The sequence below is a fragment of the Theobroma cacao genome, chromosome 4 (assembly GCF_053813885.1).
Source record: "Theobroma cacao isolate CCN51 chromosome 4, ASM5381388v1, whole genome shotgun sequence".
Classification (NCBI taxonomy): domain Eukaryota; kingdom Viridiplantae; phylum Streptophyta; class Magnoliopsida; order Malvales; family Malvaceae; genus Theobroma; species Theobroma cacao.
Window position 1 is genome coordinate 29,794,020 of NC_142642.1, and position 16,519 is coordinate 29,810,538.

The window sequence follows — 16,519 nt, forward strand, 5'->3', positions numbered from 1 at the left end:
TGCTATTGTCTGAGTATGACATTGTGTATGTGTCCCAAAAATCAATCAAAGGGAGCGCCATCGCCGATTTCCTTGCAGATCGAGCTAATGAAGATTATGAATCTGTAAGTTTCGATTTTTCAGATGAAGATTTGATGGTCGTCTTGCATATAGAAGAGGTTAGTCCCAATGAACTTAATCCATGGAAGGTGTATTTTGACGGAGCATCCAATGCTTTGGGGCACGGAATTGGGGCAGTGTTGATTTCTCCAAATGGGAAGTACTATCCAGCCACGGCGAGATTGAATTTCAATTGTACTAACAATATGGCGGAGTATGAGGCGTTGGTACTGGGATTACAAGCAGCAATTGATATGAAGGCTGATGCGATAGATGTTTACGAAGATTCGGCTTTAGTGATATGTCAAATGAAAGGTGAATGGGAAACTAGAGATCCTAAACTAGTTCCATATAAAAAGCTGGTTACAGAATTAAGCAAACAGTTCAAAGAAATCAGCTTCAACCATTTGCCTCGAGAAGAGAATCAGATTGCTGATGCTTTAGCCACCCTCGCAGCGATGTTCAAAATAAAAGAGGCGGCCGATGTACGCCCTTTTGATTTAGAAGTTCGTGAAGTCTCCGCACACTGCTTGAATGTTGAAGAAGAGGTTGATGGTAAGCCGTGGTATCATGATATCATGCAATACATCAAGCATCAGGCATATCCTGAGAATGTCACGGATAATGACAAGCGAACTCTTCGAAGATTAGCAATGGGTTTCTTCCTTAGCGGAGAAGTGCTCTACAAAAGGAGTCGAGATCAAGTACTCTTGAGATGTGTGGATTTTGCGAAAGCCAACAAAATAATGAAAGAAGTCCATGAAGGAACTTGTGGAGCTCATGCTAATGGACATATGTTGGCTAGACAGATTATGAGAGCTGGTTATTATTGGTTGACATTGGAATCAGACTGCATAAACTTTGCTCGAAAATGCCATAAGTGTCAAGCATACGCTGATAGGATCCATGCTCCACCAGCCCCATTGCATGTTTTCACAGCACCTTGGCCATTTTCAATGTGGGGAATGGATGTGATTGGACTTATTACGCCAAAAGCCTCTAATGGACATCGATTCATATTGGTGGCCATCGATTATTTCACGAAATGGGTAGAAGCAGCTTCCTATGCCAATGTGACACAAAAGGTGGTGTGCAAGTTCATCCAAAAAGAGATCATATGTCGGTATGGGCTTCCAGAAAGGATCATTACGGATAATGCAAGCAATTTGAATGGTGCGATGGTGAAGGATGTTTGCGCTAAATTCAAGATCAAGCATCATAACTCGACAACTTACCGTCCAAAGATGAACGGAGCGGTAGAGGTAGCCAACAAAAACATCAAGAAGATTGTCGAAAAGATGACTGAAGTTTATAAAGACTGGCATGAGAAACTTCCGTTTGCCCTACATGCATATCGAACTTCTGTGCGTACCTCCACCGGGGCAACTCCGTACTCATTAGTATACGGTGCAGAAGCAGTCTTACCTGTTGAAGTAGAAATCCCATCATTGAGGGTGTTGATGGAAACGGAATTGGAAGATGCTGAGTGGGTCCGCTCCCGCTACGAACAGTTGAATCTGATTGAGGAGAAAAGGCTGGCGGCTCTTTGTCATGGTCAGATGTACCAACGAAGGATGATACGAGCATAAGAGAAAAAAGTTCATCCCAGGCAGTTCCGAGAAGGAGAGTTGGTTCTCAAGAGAATACTCCCTAATCAAACTGATTTTCGCGGAAAATGGATGCCGAATTGGGAAGGGCCATACGTGGTAAAGAAGGCTTTTTCAGGAAGAGCTTTGATTTTGGCTGACATGGATGGGGGAGATCTGCCTAATCCAATAAATGCGGATGCGTTGAAGAAGTAATATGCCTAACAAAAAAAAAAAAAAACGGAAGGGGTTTGTGCTGAAAACCCGAAAAGGGCGGCTCGTACCTAAAGGAGGGGGTTCGTGCTGAAAACCCGAAAAGGGCAGCTCGTACCTAAGGGAGGAGGCTCATGTCGAAAACCCGAAAAAGGGCGGCTTGAGGCCGAAAAACAGGAAGATAGAATGGAATTTGGGGATGTCGGCCTAAATACACCATAGAGGGAGCTCCACAATTTCACAAAGAAGGGGAAGCTAAGGAATCTGTAACCTACAGATTTGATCAAAGCATCAATCAAGGACAATTCTTGAAGTCGAATATCATATTGTTTTCTCTTAATGGTCTGGGTGTTCATTATTTAAAAGATCTAATGTCTGCCCTGTAAATTCTGCTTACCTTGAACTATTTGATTCTTCATATATGAAGTTTTTCTTCGCCTCTTTATTTTAACTCTTTCGTTATTTACCATCCCATGATTCACATAGTGATTGTCATAGAAATGAATGATAATTGGTAAAAGAAATAAACTAATTAAGCAAGAAATTACACTCACTGTTCAGCAAAAGACTTAAGGATGAAAAAGGAATGGCAGAGCCCTGAACCTAAGGCAAAGTCAAATGTCAAAGGAGAGGGTACTTAAGGGAAAGTCTGCAGTTACCTGAGTTCTACAGAAGGAAAGAAAACAGGCAAAGAAGATCGAAAGTTGCAGTGAAAAATCGAATGAAGCGAGAAGGTCTTGGAACCTTAATCATAAACATGAAAAACATTCTATCATGTCAATCATGCATACATGCCTAGCCATGCACTCGACAAGAATCAAAATTAATTCATGTCCCAAGCGTCGAAGGTAGAAAGTCACTCGACCTAAAGGGTTGAGATTGTAAAACTTCAATGGAAGGATTTGAGTCTTTTCATTTCATGTTATTCCAATTAAGTTAGCATTAAAGGAATTTCAATTTTTAAATCGAACCTGTTGTGAGATAGGTCGAGCCTAGATTAAGTCTAGGAAATTCAATTTTTAAATCGAACCTGTTGTGAGATAGGTCGAGTCTAGATTAAGTCTAGGAATTTTAATTTTGTTTAAATCGAACCTGTTGTGAGATAGGTCGAGCCTAGATTAAGTCTAGGAATTTCAATTTTTAGATCGAACCTGTTGTGAGATGGGTCGAGCCTAGATTAAGTCTAGGAAGTTTAATTTTGTTCAAATCGAACCTGTTGTAAGATAGGTCGAGCCTAGATTAAGTTTAGGAATTTTCATTTTGTTTAAATCGAACCTGTTGTAAGATAGGTCGAGCCTAGATTAAGTTTAGGAATTTTAATTTTGTTTAAATCGAACCTGTTGTGAGATAGGTCGAGCCTAGATTAAGTCTAGAAATTTTAATTTTGTTTAAATCGAACCTGTTGAGAGATAGGTCGAACCTAGATTAAGTCTAAAAATTTCAATTTTTAGATCGAACATGTGGTGAGATAGGTCGAGCCAAGATTAAGTCTAAGAATTTTAATTGAATTTATTCTAACATGGGTCAAGCCCAGATCAAGTCTAGAAATTTCATTTTTCTTTAAATCGAACTTATTTCGAAATAAGTCGAGTCTAGATCAATTTGATTAAACCAACTGGCTTCGAGATAAGCCAAATGTGGTGTCTACGTCTTTGCACTATCCTTGATTCTCAAGAATGTACAAAGAGGGGCAACTGTAGACACCTAAATAAAAAAAAAATATAATAATAATTAAATTAAATTAAATAAATAAAAAAATAATATTAAAAAAAAATGGGGATGGCTGGGCATACGCCCAGCCATCCCTTCGCCTTCCCATCCCCCACCCACTACGCGTGATGGGGGGGGGGGGGGCTCTGACCACCAACTCCAGGGGGTGCCAGAACCCCCCTCACCGGGTTGTCCAAAAAATTGGACAACCCGGCTCTTTAAAAACCCTGCAAAAAAGGAGAGAGAACCAGCAGTTAGCCACAAGAAACCAAAAAACAAAAAACAACAACAAAAAAGAAAAAGGGTTGAGATCTGAGAAGAGGAAGCGGTAGAGAGAGAAAAAGAAGGAACGGCCGACGGAGAGAAGAAAAGAGAGAGCTTGACGCCGGCAACGGAAGGCGAAGTGATTCGCCGGGTAAGAGAGAAATCCGAGAAGAGAGGGGAGGACGCCGGCGATAGAAAGGGAGAAAAGAGGGAGTTGACCGGCGTTTGAAGCTAGAGAAAAGGCGGAGGGTGTCGCCGCTAGAGAGAGAAAGTGAGGAATGAAAGTGAAGAGAGAAAGAGAGAAAAGGGAGTTAAATACCTAGGTTTCGTGGGCAAAACAGCGTCGTTTCAGAGAGGCAAGCAGAAGCTGGAAGGACCAGGCCAAACGGCGTCGTTTTGAGCGGCTTTGTAGGCATCAAAACGGTGCGTTTTGGATCTTACCTTGCGGGCTTCCAGAAACAGGCCGGGGTGTTAGATTTGGGCTCCCACGGGCCGCCGAGTTGGGCCAATCGCAGCCCAACAAGGTATAACCTTTTTTGTTTTGTTTTGCTTGGGTCTAGCCCATTTTAATTTAAATGCATTTATCATTTTTTTTTTAGGAAAAAATATTTATATAATATGGACACTTATATTTAATATTAAAAATCAAAAATAAAATAAAAAATAATGATAGTAATAAAAAAATAAAAAATAATAATAATGGTAAAAATGCATAGTCTAAAGAACATATATATCAAATAAGTAAATAAATAAAAAAATTCATAAAAATAAAAATTAAAATATATATGTAAATAATAAACAATGACAAGTGAATAAAAAATATTTATATTATAAATATATTTGGAGGCTTGCAAAAAAATAAAATAAATAATAATAATAATAATTCATGATGCAAATATATATATATTATATTATATTTTTTAGATAAAAAATAAAAAAATAATAAAAAAAATATAATAATAATAAAATGAAAAATAAATAAATAATAATAATAAATAATATAATTGGAACAAATATTTGAGTATTACCACCAAAAAGGGGTAAAGAGTTGCCTTTTTTCGGTGGATATTTTTGGGTGCGAAGTTAGAGACGGATTTTCACCGAAGCGTCGGGATAAATCTGAACTCTAGATTTCAAAACCCATTAAGTCAAATAGTTATTGTTAAAAAATAATATAAGAAAATTTTGTTACATTCGAATTAATTTAAATAAATATTAATAAATAATCTAAATTTTTTTTAAACATCTAAAAACAATAAACGCGTGCATATAGATACCATCATTTTATACTGTCATTGCATGCCACTCTTATTTTGCAAATGGCACGGGAATCCCGATGATAAGATTTCCCCGAGGAGCTTGTAGAGACGAGTTCTTCCGGGGATATCTCTAGGTGAGGAGGATTTCGAGGCTTCACCAAAGCGTTGGGATAGTCTTCGAATAATTTTTCAATAAAAGATTACCGACTCCATCATTTAAAATAAACAAGTCACGACATCATTCTACGCTTGCATCATATGCATACGTAAGACCAAGTGAAAAACTCAGTCTGACAATTCAATAAAAAATTTTAATTAATAAAATAGGGATTAAACTAAGAAAAGGCTATATTAAGATAACTTAAGATTAAATGGTACCGTTCGTAGAACGGGCGTCACGGAGGTGCTAATCCTTCTCCGTGCGTAACCGCACTCCCGAACCCATCTCTAAAAAACGTGGACCAGTTCTCGTTCTTTCGACGGATCTAAAATTAATTTAGGACTTCGTCGATTAAGAATCGGGTTAATAAGTGACCAATCACACCTTAAAAAAAGATTGGTGGCGACTCCCACACCTTGAGATTTTTAATTTTCACCCGCGTCTGGCGGACGGGTTCCTGGACCCGCACGTCACGACAGAAATAATACAACAAATTTACCTCTTTGGAGATATACCATCAAACTCACAAAATTGGACAAATAATTCTCCAATGATCAAAATAGTCCCAAATTATTCCAAAAAAGACCCAATAATTAACTATGCCTATTTTTCTTTTGTTCTCTTCGTTGAGCACAAATCCTTGTTTTTTCTTTGTTTAACGTAGTACTCGTCCACTCTACGAAAGTAAAACTATCTTGAATTTCTTCTCTTTAAAAAACAAGTAATGCCTTCGACTTTTTCTTTTTTAAAGTCATATACAAGGTGTTACGAATCTATGTTTTCAACTCAAAAGACATGTTTGTTAAGTGGAGGAAGACCCTTATTTATTAACTCAAGACCCATCCATATCTTATTGATGTGAGATCCATGATATTTTATCCATCAATTATGCAACGTTCTCGTTGCATTGGCTTTTTATCCATAGCCCATAGAGGAATGGATCCTTACAATGGTTTGGGTCTACCTAGACCTTAATATCTCTTATGGGAGTCCACATCAGTGGATATTTGAGTTTACTTTAATATCACTTATCTTGGGCCCATAATGGCCTTTATTTGTTAACCTAAGACTTATTACATCTCTTACTTATGTGAAATTTATAACAATACAAGGCATAATCCTTAGTGGCCAAGTAATGATCGAATGGGATTAAACCTTATTATGAGCCACTGGGCCCTCATAAATGACACAAAATAAAAACACTAATAAATATTGGTTGACCAAGACGTTATCTTTTAAAATTGGATGATATAAGTAGAAATTTTTGAGAAGTTGAATGACTAAATAAATAGTTTGCTCTTAATTAATCTCTAATGTTGCCAACATGAGTGTTAAGTCCCATAACATGATGCTAAGGAGAAAGGAAGGAAAGGAAGAAAGATAAGAGTAAAAGAGAAGGAATAAGGAAAGTAGTTTATGTTGATTTAATTTAGGTATAATATCTTAAAAAGCTTATGAATTATTTAAAAAAATTTAAATAAATTTTTATTCTTTTATTGTATTCAATCAAGGTTTTATATTTTATTTTGAGCAAAATGAGTTTTTATAAGTAATGGTTAAGTAACTGTTGTTAGTGAAAATACCACTTATTATTTTGATGTCACGTGACACTATTGTAATATGCTAACATGTTATAATGGATGTTAACATGGCATACTAAGTGGCATAATAAGATGGTCATATTACATTTTCATCCTCCATGTCTATGTCATGTTAGCACCATGTAAGTATTAAATGATAAATGATATTTTGATTTATGACAATCAGTCAATCATTAGTTATAAAAGTTTGATATAATCCAAGATAAAAATATAAAGACTTGATTGAACAAAACAAAAAAATAATGAATTATTTGAATTTTTTAAAGTAATTAAATTTTTTTTTAGTATTATATCTTTTATTTAATATGTCAAATTAATAAAAATTTTTGTCATCACTAAATAAATGTCATGGGGACTTTTATCTATAACAAAATTAACTATATTTTTACTTTTTTCGATTGCATGAAAGTTAAATTGAATAATTGTTATTATTAATTAAGAATAGAAGCAAGATATTTTTTTTTAAAAAAAAATTGAAACTTTAACATAATACTTGCCAATTCAAAACAAAATCAGATCACAATTGTGACATAACTCTGATTATGAGCACAAAGGTAATTTTCTACGTCTCTCTATACATGAAAAATGATTTCCATAAAGAGGACTCCCAAGTTTTTCACTCAGTTTTAAGATTTATCTTTTTACTTTATCTTACTACTCTCACTCCATTGGACTACGGCAAATACTCGATTAAAAACTGATATTGATGTTAAACTAAAAGTTTAGTATTGTTAAATTAGAGGTGTCTAAGGATTTAACCTGGGTATGGAATTTTAAGCTCGAGTTGAACTTGATTAGATTATAATTTAAATAAATAATATAAATTTATTTAATTTTAATTTTTAAAATATATTTAAAAATGTACAATGTTAATAAAAATAATATTTTTTAAAATTTTAATAATAAAATAATTACTTAATGAATAAAAATTGACTTTTAAAAAAGAAGGTACGATATATGCAAACCATACCTGGACCAACCCATGAACAAACAACTCTAACTATAATAATAAAATTGTTAAATTGCTTAGGTTTCTCAATTTTCTTAAACAATTTAGAATGGGATATTAATGAAAATTTAAAATTATATATATTTAAAACTAATTTAGTTTTGCAGTTAAAATTACATTTCATCGAAATCATTAAATTTGATAACAAAATAATATAAAATGAATTACAAAATTATAATTGAAAATTTCGATTGTGACAAATTTGTTCATAAAACCGTAAACCAAAAATTTGTCAAAGCCACGTCACCTCCTAGCTGTAATATGTAGTATGGAGTCGTACAATAACTAAAAAACCAAAAACATATACATGTCATGCGTATATCATCTGTCAAAGTCGCCGTCAGGAGACCCTTCCTACACCCCACGCTCCCACGCGCTCTCTCCCTTTCTCTCTCTTAAAAGACAATTCCCATTAAGCTGAGTTCCCAACGTTTCAAAGCATCAATAACACAAAGATGACCGGATGAGATTCCTCGTCTAACAACTTTGTTACGGCTGTTTACCCACCCCACGCGCCTCCCCTTTCCACTGCACGCGCCTCCTCTCGCTCTTTTGTTTGTTTTTCTTACGTTTCTTTATCTCATTTATTTTTCTGTTACATGTAAATAAAAAAGATCTGAAGAATATCGGACGGCGGACATTGAGAGTTGAGGTTTTTGAGGCGGCTGAGTTACTTTGGTAATTTTAATGAAAGAGGAACGCCAGCTGATGATCAGAACAAGATGGGAGGAGTCACGTCGTCGATCGCCGCGAAATTCGCGTTCTTCCCGCCAAATCCACCGTCTTATAAAGTGGTAGAGGACGAGTCATTCGGCGGTCGGCTTTACATACCGGAGGTACCGAGGAGGGACGACGTCGACGTCCTGAAGCTTCGCACGCGCCGTGGAAACGACATCGTCGCGGTTCACATAAAGCACCCGAAAGCTTCCGCTACGCTCTTGTATTCTCATGGAAATGCCGCTGATTTGGGACAAATGTTTGAGCTTTTCGTCGAGTTGTGTAATCGCCTTCGAGTTAATCTAATGGGGTAATTTTTTTTCTTTTACGTTTTTCTTTGGGCTATGCTGAGTCTTGAACTAAGTAATAGGAAGCAACCTTTTAATGTCACAATTAGTGGCTAAGACTTTTAAGTTGGAGTCTTCAGTTTTAATTATTTTGTTTAAATAAAGGTTGTTCTTTTTCGTCTCAGTATAAGTAGTTAAATGTGTTTTTGATTCGTGGGTTTGGTTCCATTTTGGGGTTTTAGGTTTTTATGGGTGTTGGATAATTTTGTTGAACCTTTTATTTTATTAAAGGCGAATGGGTGACTGTTGTATTTACTCTATTAGTTATGAAGTGGATTTGTGCTTAGAGTAAAGTTTCTATGATTGAGGATGGTTTCTATTATGGAGGGTGGTTTGTTGGTGAATGTAAGGAAAAGAAGAGAGATTTTGGTTTGGCGGTAAATGAAGTTATGTTGATTTTGCTTTTTGGTCCGTTGTAAGATTAGTGCTGGGGCCTTTGGTTTGATTGGATCCATTTTCACAGTAGAGATAAAAGAAGGGAGAAAATTATGGAAGGAGAAAATAGAGACTGCAGGAAACTTTTCTGTAAGGACATGGGGATAGAATTTGTGGAAAGTTACTTGGGGTTGATGCTTTCTTTTTGTTCTTAATCCTTTCTTTGCTACAACTTTTGCACCGAAAGGACAGATTTCTGGTGTCATCTGCGGGTGCTGATAATATTGAAGGTTTAATTACAATGGCTGTGGAAATTTTGTTGTTTACTGATCAAGGATGTCAGGCATTCTGGAAGAAGATAGATTGTGGCAAGATCATTTCAGTGATGGCATATTCACTAGTCATTGAGAACCTGGATGTGATGGAACTATAATTTCATATATATGCCGAAGAATGCTAATAAGATTTTAATGTACTGTTGGAAGAATGGACGGCAGTGACACACAGGTCAAATATCCAGAAAGATTGAATGTCTAGACATGTGATTAGAATGTCAAAAGATCTGGTATGCTTCATTGTGTGCTGCATAGTTTTTCATGGATGTTCTCATATAAAATTTAGGTCATAGCATGGTTCTCTGTTCCTTTTAGAGGATATCATACCTTACATGAGAACAAATTTCTTATGGTTTTTGTTTAGTACTAAAATAATGTTCCAGAAGGTTAAATTTACTGTATCATGTATAGTTTGTGGACAAAGCAATCATGACATCTTTCCACCATACAGTTTACTAAAAGGTCCTGCATTAATTGCCAATAAATTCCCTTTTCTTTTATTGATTACAATTCCTGAAATATCCAGCTATAGTTATCATCATGCCATTTTTAAGTTCATAGGATTTCATATCATTGATGCTTATTCATGTTCATGGGAAAAGTTGGATCCAGATAAGATGAACTATGGTATGAGTATGTGGAGCATAGTTGTCCTCATATGTAGCCAACATATGGTAAATGGGTTACGTTTATTTGGGTAATTGCCTGCGCTTATAATATCTTCCCTCATAAGTTTTTTGTTTAAAATGTCTCTTCCTTCCTTCTGAAACTATAACAGAAATTTCGTATTGTCAATTCTCGGATACCCTAAGAAAATCTACCATGACTTTACTCAAGTGATCGACCTTGTGATTTGGAGGAGGTTCTGGTGCTCCTTGAAAGGATAATATGATCTTGTTATGGAGATGTTTGGTAACTTTGTTACATAGTTTCCCCTTGTTTAAGTCATATGCAGTTGATTCATAGGGTGTTTGCTCCAATGGAACATGTTATGTTACATGCTCCTATTGTATGCAAATGTCAACCTTGTAAATGTTTTATTATGTCTTCAACATATAAGCCTACTGTTAAGCTCTCATGGCTGTATCTTTCCTGGTGCAAGCAGAACTGTAATGGTACCATATGCATGCATGGACACTGACATCCCCAATGGATAAGCTAAATTTGCATTTCATGCCTGTTACCATAAGTGGAATTTCTGATGTTGTAGCTTGAATATTGATGTCTTTAAAAAGCTGAAATGGATATAACTATGGTGTACATGCACATGTATGAACCTGTAAACAAATTGTTTGATATTGTTCCTGAATCTATTTGTGACAGAAAAGAACCATTGCCTTGTCACACACTATGGGGTGGTTATAAACACAGTTTATTGACAGGAATAAAGTGAAAGTAGGAGACAAAGAAACATTACATGCTCTTTTTTAGTTGGAATTGTTGGATCCTGTGGAGTGAGTTCAAGTCATAGTATGTAAGCACTATATTGATCAGAGTGAGGCTAGTTCTGCCATTAAGTAGATTTTATGCTCAGACTGCAAAGTGATAACTGACAAACATCACCAAACAACCACAAACTGGCAACTTATGTTATATCTATATCACATGGTTACATTTATATATTTGTAATTTTCAACTATATTATGTTGTTTAAATTTACAATGGGTGTTAGGACGAAGGCTTTTTAGCTTTTTCTACTGAAAGACAAGTTAATAATCATTTAGTTGTTTAAGGAAGCTCTTTTAGGCTTTGTTTCTACTTTTATAAAACAAAAATTGAGAAGTTTATTGGTGGTAGTTTAGTTTGGATGTTGTCGCTGGACTTTAAGTTGGGGCTTATGTATGTGGCCATATAGTTCAATCTATTAAATATTCCAGTTTTGTTTGTGCCATATGCTTAAAAGTTGTAAATATTAAGGTTGGCAGACTCATTTGAAAGGTTCATGTCCAGTCAGTGTGTTTCCTTTGCCATCTTTGCATTTGCTTAATGTAAAACTGCTGAGACATCATTTTATATGGAAGCAGTGGGCGGCTTGAATTTGGAGGCATGATGTGATATATTTATTTTCCATTTGATAAGTGCAATAATTTAGTAAACCATGAGGATAATTTCCAGGGTAAGTATGTCAAGAAACATGGAGAAATGAGGAGGAAGAAAAAGAAGTGCTTGGTGCTTCGGATCTTGCACATGTGAAATTTCTAATTGAAAAGTAGGAAAGTTTGTCTTTGAGAGGGGGAAAGAAAACCAAGAGTGTAAGTTATGGATCTTAGTTCTGATTTGAGCATTACCAATTAAACCCCCAAAAATTGATGTGAACAGAATTCATTCTTCTCTGGAGCCAACATAGGAGAAGGTGAACCACAGATCTTCAGCCCTTGTACACGTAGAACACCAAGTAAATATCTTTGCTCTTTTCAAATTTCTGTGAGTTAAGATGCAAGATAGAGCTGTATTCAAATTAATAAAGAAACTTTCAGGGGAGTCTTAACCTGCCAAATACTAATGAAAACATTTTCCTGTTCTTATCCTGTAAAATTCTTGTTGATGTGGTTTTTGGAAAAGCATCACATGACTGTACTGATAATTAGACGTCCTGAATGTAGAATGTACTATCATCTATTTTGTTGACAGATCTATTTTCTGTCTAGCCTTTATTATATATAAAATTTTTTGATTATGTTCCTAATCGTTGCATCAATGGTTCTTTTCCAGGTATGATTATTCTGGCTATGGACAATCAACTGGAAAGGTTGGTCACTTGGCTACTGTTTTCTTAGTTGCTAATGAGCCCTTATTCATATTAACTATGGCAATGTAATTATCATTATGGACCATTTAAATAATTGCACACTATCTCTTGGCTGCAATCAAGCAAGGAAATTAATCTTTCTTCTCCTTTAGGTCAACACTTTCCTTCTCTTTCTCTCTAATCAAAAAGAATGATCAGTAAATGTGCAGTAATTGAGTTCTCAGAATGCTCTGAGTGTAAGCCTGTAGGACAGCTTTTCATGATGATATCTCAATTCATTGGTTGATCCAAAGTTTACTTCTTTGGAAAGCCAAATCAAATGTCTACAGGATTTTATTTTGTCCTATAATTTCAATGTTTTTTATACTAATTTGTTGCAAATTGTATGGGACTCTCAATACTTTGCTGTTTTAATTGTGTTTCAACATCAATGGATTTTGTATGCGGCAATGTCATTTCTAATTCATGTATTTAATGAATAAACGTTTTACTGTTTGCTAAAAACCTGTATTCTAATAGTCACTTTCTTTTATTTGGAACAGCCAACAGAATGTAATACATATGCAGACATAGATGCAGCGTATAAATGCCTTAAAGAACAGTATGGAGTTAGAGATGAACAATTAATATTATATGGTCAGTCTGTTGGTAGTGGACCTACTGTTGATCTTGCTTCACGTTTGCCAAACTTGAGAGGTGTGGTTCTACATAGCCCAATCTTGTCTGGGATGAGAGTATTATACCCTGTCAAAAGAACATACTGGTTTGACATTTACAAGGTAAGCTGGTGTTATTCACTTTTTCTATTTTCTTGTTTATTCTTGTGCACAGTAGCTAATTACTGGGTTTCTTTTTCCCTCTTCTAATTTTCAGAATATTGACAAAATTGGAGTGGTGAACTGTCAGGTTTTGGTAATTCATGTAAGTATTTTTCCCATTGTTTCAATATTTAGCCTCCACCTCATTTTTTGTCTCCATTCTCTCTCTGTCTGTCAAGTTTCCCGTGATTTGACACGTTAACAATACAATTGTATCTTCGTTCCGGTAAGTGTTTTGGCATCACCAGGCAACCACGTGGCATTCCAAACCGTGAACAAATCTCTATCATGCAAAGCTTTTAACATGAAGAATCTTTGAAAGAAAATCTTTAAACATTGTTTAGAAGAAAGCTCAACCCTCATGAAGTATTCTCCAGGGCCTGAAATTCTGGATAACAGTACTGGATCTAAATGAATCTTTGAACCTCCGTATTCATTTTGGCAAATCAGTCTGGCTTTTAATGATTGTTCTGGTTATGATCAAAGAAGTAAATTGAGTTCTCATATGAAATTAAACAAAGCCAACAGCACCATTGTGGACTAATGCATTTCAGTTCATTGTTTTTGCCCAATGCTGTTTATTGTGATCTTGCTAACTTAATTAATCTTTCTACTTTGTATTTTGCCATAAATTTTGTAGGTTTCAAGAATTCAAGAGTTTATTAAGAAATAGAGTAGTACATGTATATATATATTTTTGGCTTGAAAGAAATAGATATTAGTAGATTTTGAGTTTTGGGTTGGGGTTGGGGTTGAGTGCAGAATAAGTGCATTTTATTTTTGTTATTCATTTTTTTCTGTTTTGTTTTGGGGTGACTGGTGATTGTGGTAACCTTTGAGAAGTGAGGGCATCTGCTGACATTTTGTGCCATCTAAATAGTGAGATTAAGTGGAGTTCTTGTATTTTTTTTCCTCTTTTTATTTTTTTATAATTATTATTTATTCTAAAATTTAGTCATGAAGCTCATTTTCTTCTTCTGACAGGGAACAGCAGATGAAGTTGTCGATTGTTCCCATGGTAAACAGCTTTGGGAGCTTTGCAAGCACAAGTATGATCCTTTATGGGTAAGTGGAGGAGGACATTGCAATCTTGAGCTCTATCCAGAATTCATTAGACATCTGAAGAAATTTGTACTGTCCCTAAACAAATCAAAAGCAGCCACAAATGGTTCTGAAAAGACAATGGTAAACTCTGACAATCAGAGCAAACCATCTGAGATTGGAACCTCAGATACTTTCGAATTGGGTTCTGATCTTCCAGAAGTTTCTAGAAACAGTTTAGATAGTCGACTTGAGAAGTCTAAGAAGTCGAATAAGCCTGAGAAGTCTCGAATGAGCACTGACCGTGTTGATAGGTTTAGGAGAAAGAAGGGCTTAGTTTGGTGATTACTTACACGAAGAGCATTTTAAATAAGTTATGGGCATCTATCCACTTGAGGAGGTAATTTACTTTTTACTTCTGCTTTGTTAATGTTGTATCACAGTCCAGCATAAGTTATGGGATTGAGTGTGATTTTTCTCATAAATGTTATAATTTTTCTGTATGTATCTTCAGAAAACAATTATTACATTAAATTCTTCTGTAAACTATAGCCTCAATTCTAAATGAAAAATATTGTAGTAGCTTCTGCCATAATGTGCTTGGATCTGTCTAATTGATTCTTAAAGTTTTTCTTGTTGCACATTGTAGCATGTTCGAGGTAGTTGGTGTTTGTATCTGTGGATAAGTCGAGCAAAACATTTTGTTTAAACTTGACAGTAAGTGACTGAACTTTTTCTTGTACTTAATTAATGTTGTTAGGCTCCTTCTTTTGCTTCTCTTTTCTCCTCCTAAAGCCCGCGGGTCTTGGCCCATGTTTTAAGCTGTCTGGATAACCTTGCCTCTCTTATCTGATTCTCACGTCCACCAATCCATCCAACCATTCTTCTCCTCTCTATCTGTACTCTACAAACGTATCTGCACATATACACATTTCATAAGTGATATAAACATACATAGAGCTTAACCTTAGAAAGGTAACACAGCATCCATATTCTTGATTTTCAGTTCTTTTTCCAATCGCAAGTGCATCAGTAGACGTAACAAGAGGTCTTCCCTTTTCCAACATTTGACCACTGCTGGATACAGAAACTACCATTTATGGGAAGTCGAGGCCCAACCAACGAACCACAAGTCTTGGTCAACAATGGTTTCAACCAAGTCCTGCTCAGAAAAATTGCTCACTGTTGGTGAAGCTTGGGATTATAGCTTAAATATGCTTACTCTATTTTCCCGTCAAGCCCTAGGCGTGCTTTAGATTTTTAAGGATTCTGCTTATGCCCCTTACGTCTTTCAGATTAATCACATTATTCAATTAGGAACATTTTAGGCTTTGATGATGGTTCTTCCTAAAACAATTTCGACCTTTAGGCTTCAACTTCTATGGATTGCTCTCTCTAGTCGAAGTAATTCAATATGCTCCTGGAGTCCCTCACTGGGAAAATGCTTGACATTACTTAAATCCCCTATAAAGTCAATACCGTGGATGTTATGGATAAGGTATAAGTACCAAAATCCTAGAAGATTGGTCTATTTTGTTTACCCTTGTAATTTTATGTTCAAACAAACTAACCAGTGGTTTCGATATTGATATATTCAATTATAAAATCAGTTGATGTTTTCAAGGTGCTTGTTTCTTTGTCTTTTTAGGAAACTCGATCTCAGTTTAAACCTTTTGAGTCTTGGGTTTTAAGAGCTAGAATATAAAGACTATCCACAATACTATCCATCTATCTATCTATCTATCTATCTATTATATTTCCAATAAAGTAGTGCTAGGCTACCCAAATATCCATAGACCGGAGCTTAACTCTGGAGTAGAAGCTTCCATTTTAAATTTTCACCTCTACCTTCGTCAAAGACCACTTTATTATGAAGTTTAAAACCAATTCATCTCCAGCTTCTCATTTTATATCCGACTACTTCCAAATCCCTCCCTAATCTTCTCCAGCCTCTCCCTCCCTCTGAAAATGCATCCCCCTTCGTTGCAACTCATGTTTTGGTTCTGCATTATCATAAACGTGATCCTGTTAATTGCTCCAAAATCTGCGTTTGCCAACGATGGAGATTATTCAAGCTGCAGCACGCGGTTCAGATGCGGAAACATTGATACCGTTTACCCTTTCTGGGGATTGGAGCGACCGGAAGATTGTGGTTATCCGGGGTTCTGGCTGAACTGCAGCGGTAACCAGAGATCACAATCATGTCAGTAACTATTTTTTTTGAAAGGCAGGAATT

At 35.7% G+C, this 16,519-nt stretch overlaps 1 protein-coding gene across 1 annotated transcript; it reads left to right on the forward strand.

The window, feature by feature from the left end:
• The first annotated feature begins 8,249 nt into the window (after window positions 1-8,249).
• LOC18602010 (alpha/beta-Hydrolases superfamily protein) lies at window positions 8,250-14,878 on the forward strand. Its single transcript, XM_018119391.2, has 5 exons — window positions 8,250-8,928; window positions 12,388-12,424; window positions 12,967-13,203; window positions 13,298-13,345; window positions 14,227-14,878. The coding sequence occupies exons 1-5, from the start codon at window positions 8,624-8,626 to the stop codon at window positions 14,626-14,628; spliced, it is 1,029 nt and encodes a 342-aa protein (XP_017974880.1). The 5' UTR covers window positions 8,250-8,623; the 3' UTR covers window positions 14,629-14,878.
• Window positions 14,879-16,519: the final 1,641 nt, after the last annotated feature.

Coding starts and splice junctions, on each gene's coding strand:
- LOC18602010 (XM_018119391.2), top strand. CDS start 8,624: ATGGGAGGAGTCACGTCGTCGATCGCCGCGAAATTCGCGTTCTTCCCG. Junction 8,929..12,387: donor CTTCGAGTTAATCTAATGGG/GTAATTTTTTTT, acceptor GTTCTTTTCCAG/GTATGATTATTCTGGCTATG. Junction 12,425..12,966: donor ATGGACAATCAACTGGAAAG/GTTGGTCACTTG, acceptor TATTTGGAACAG/CCAACAGAATGTAATACATA.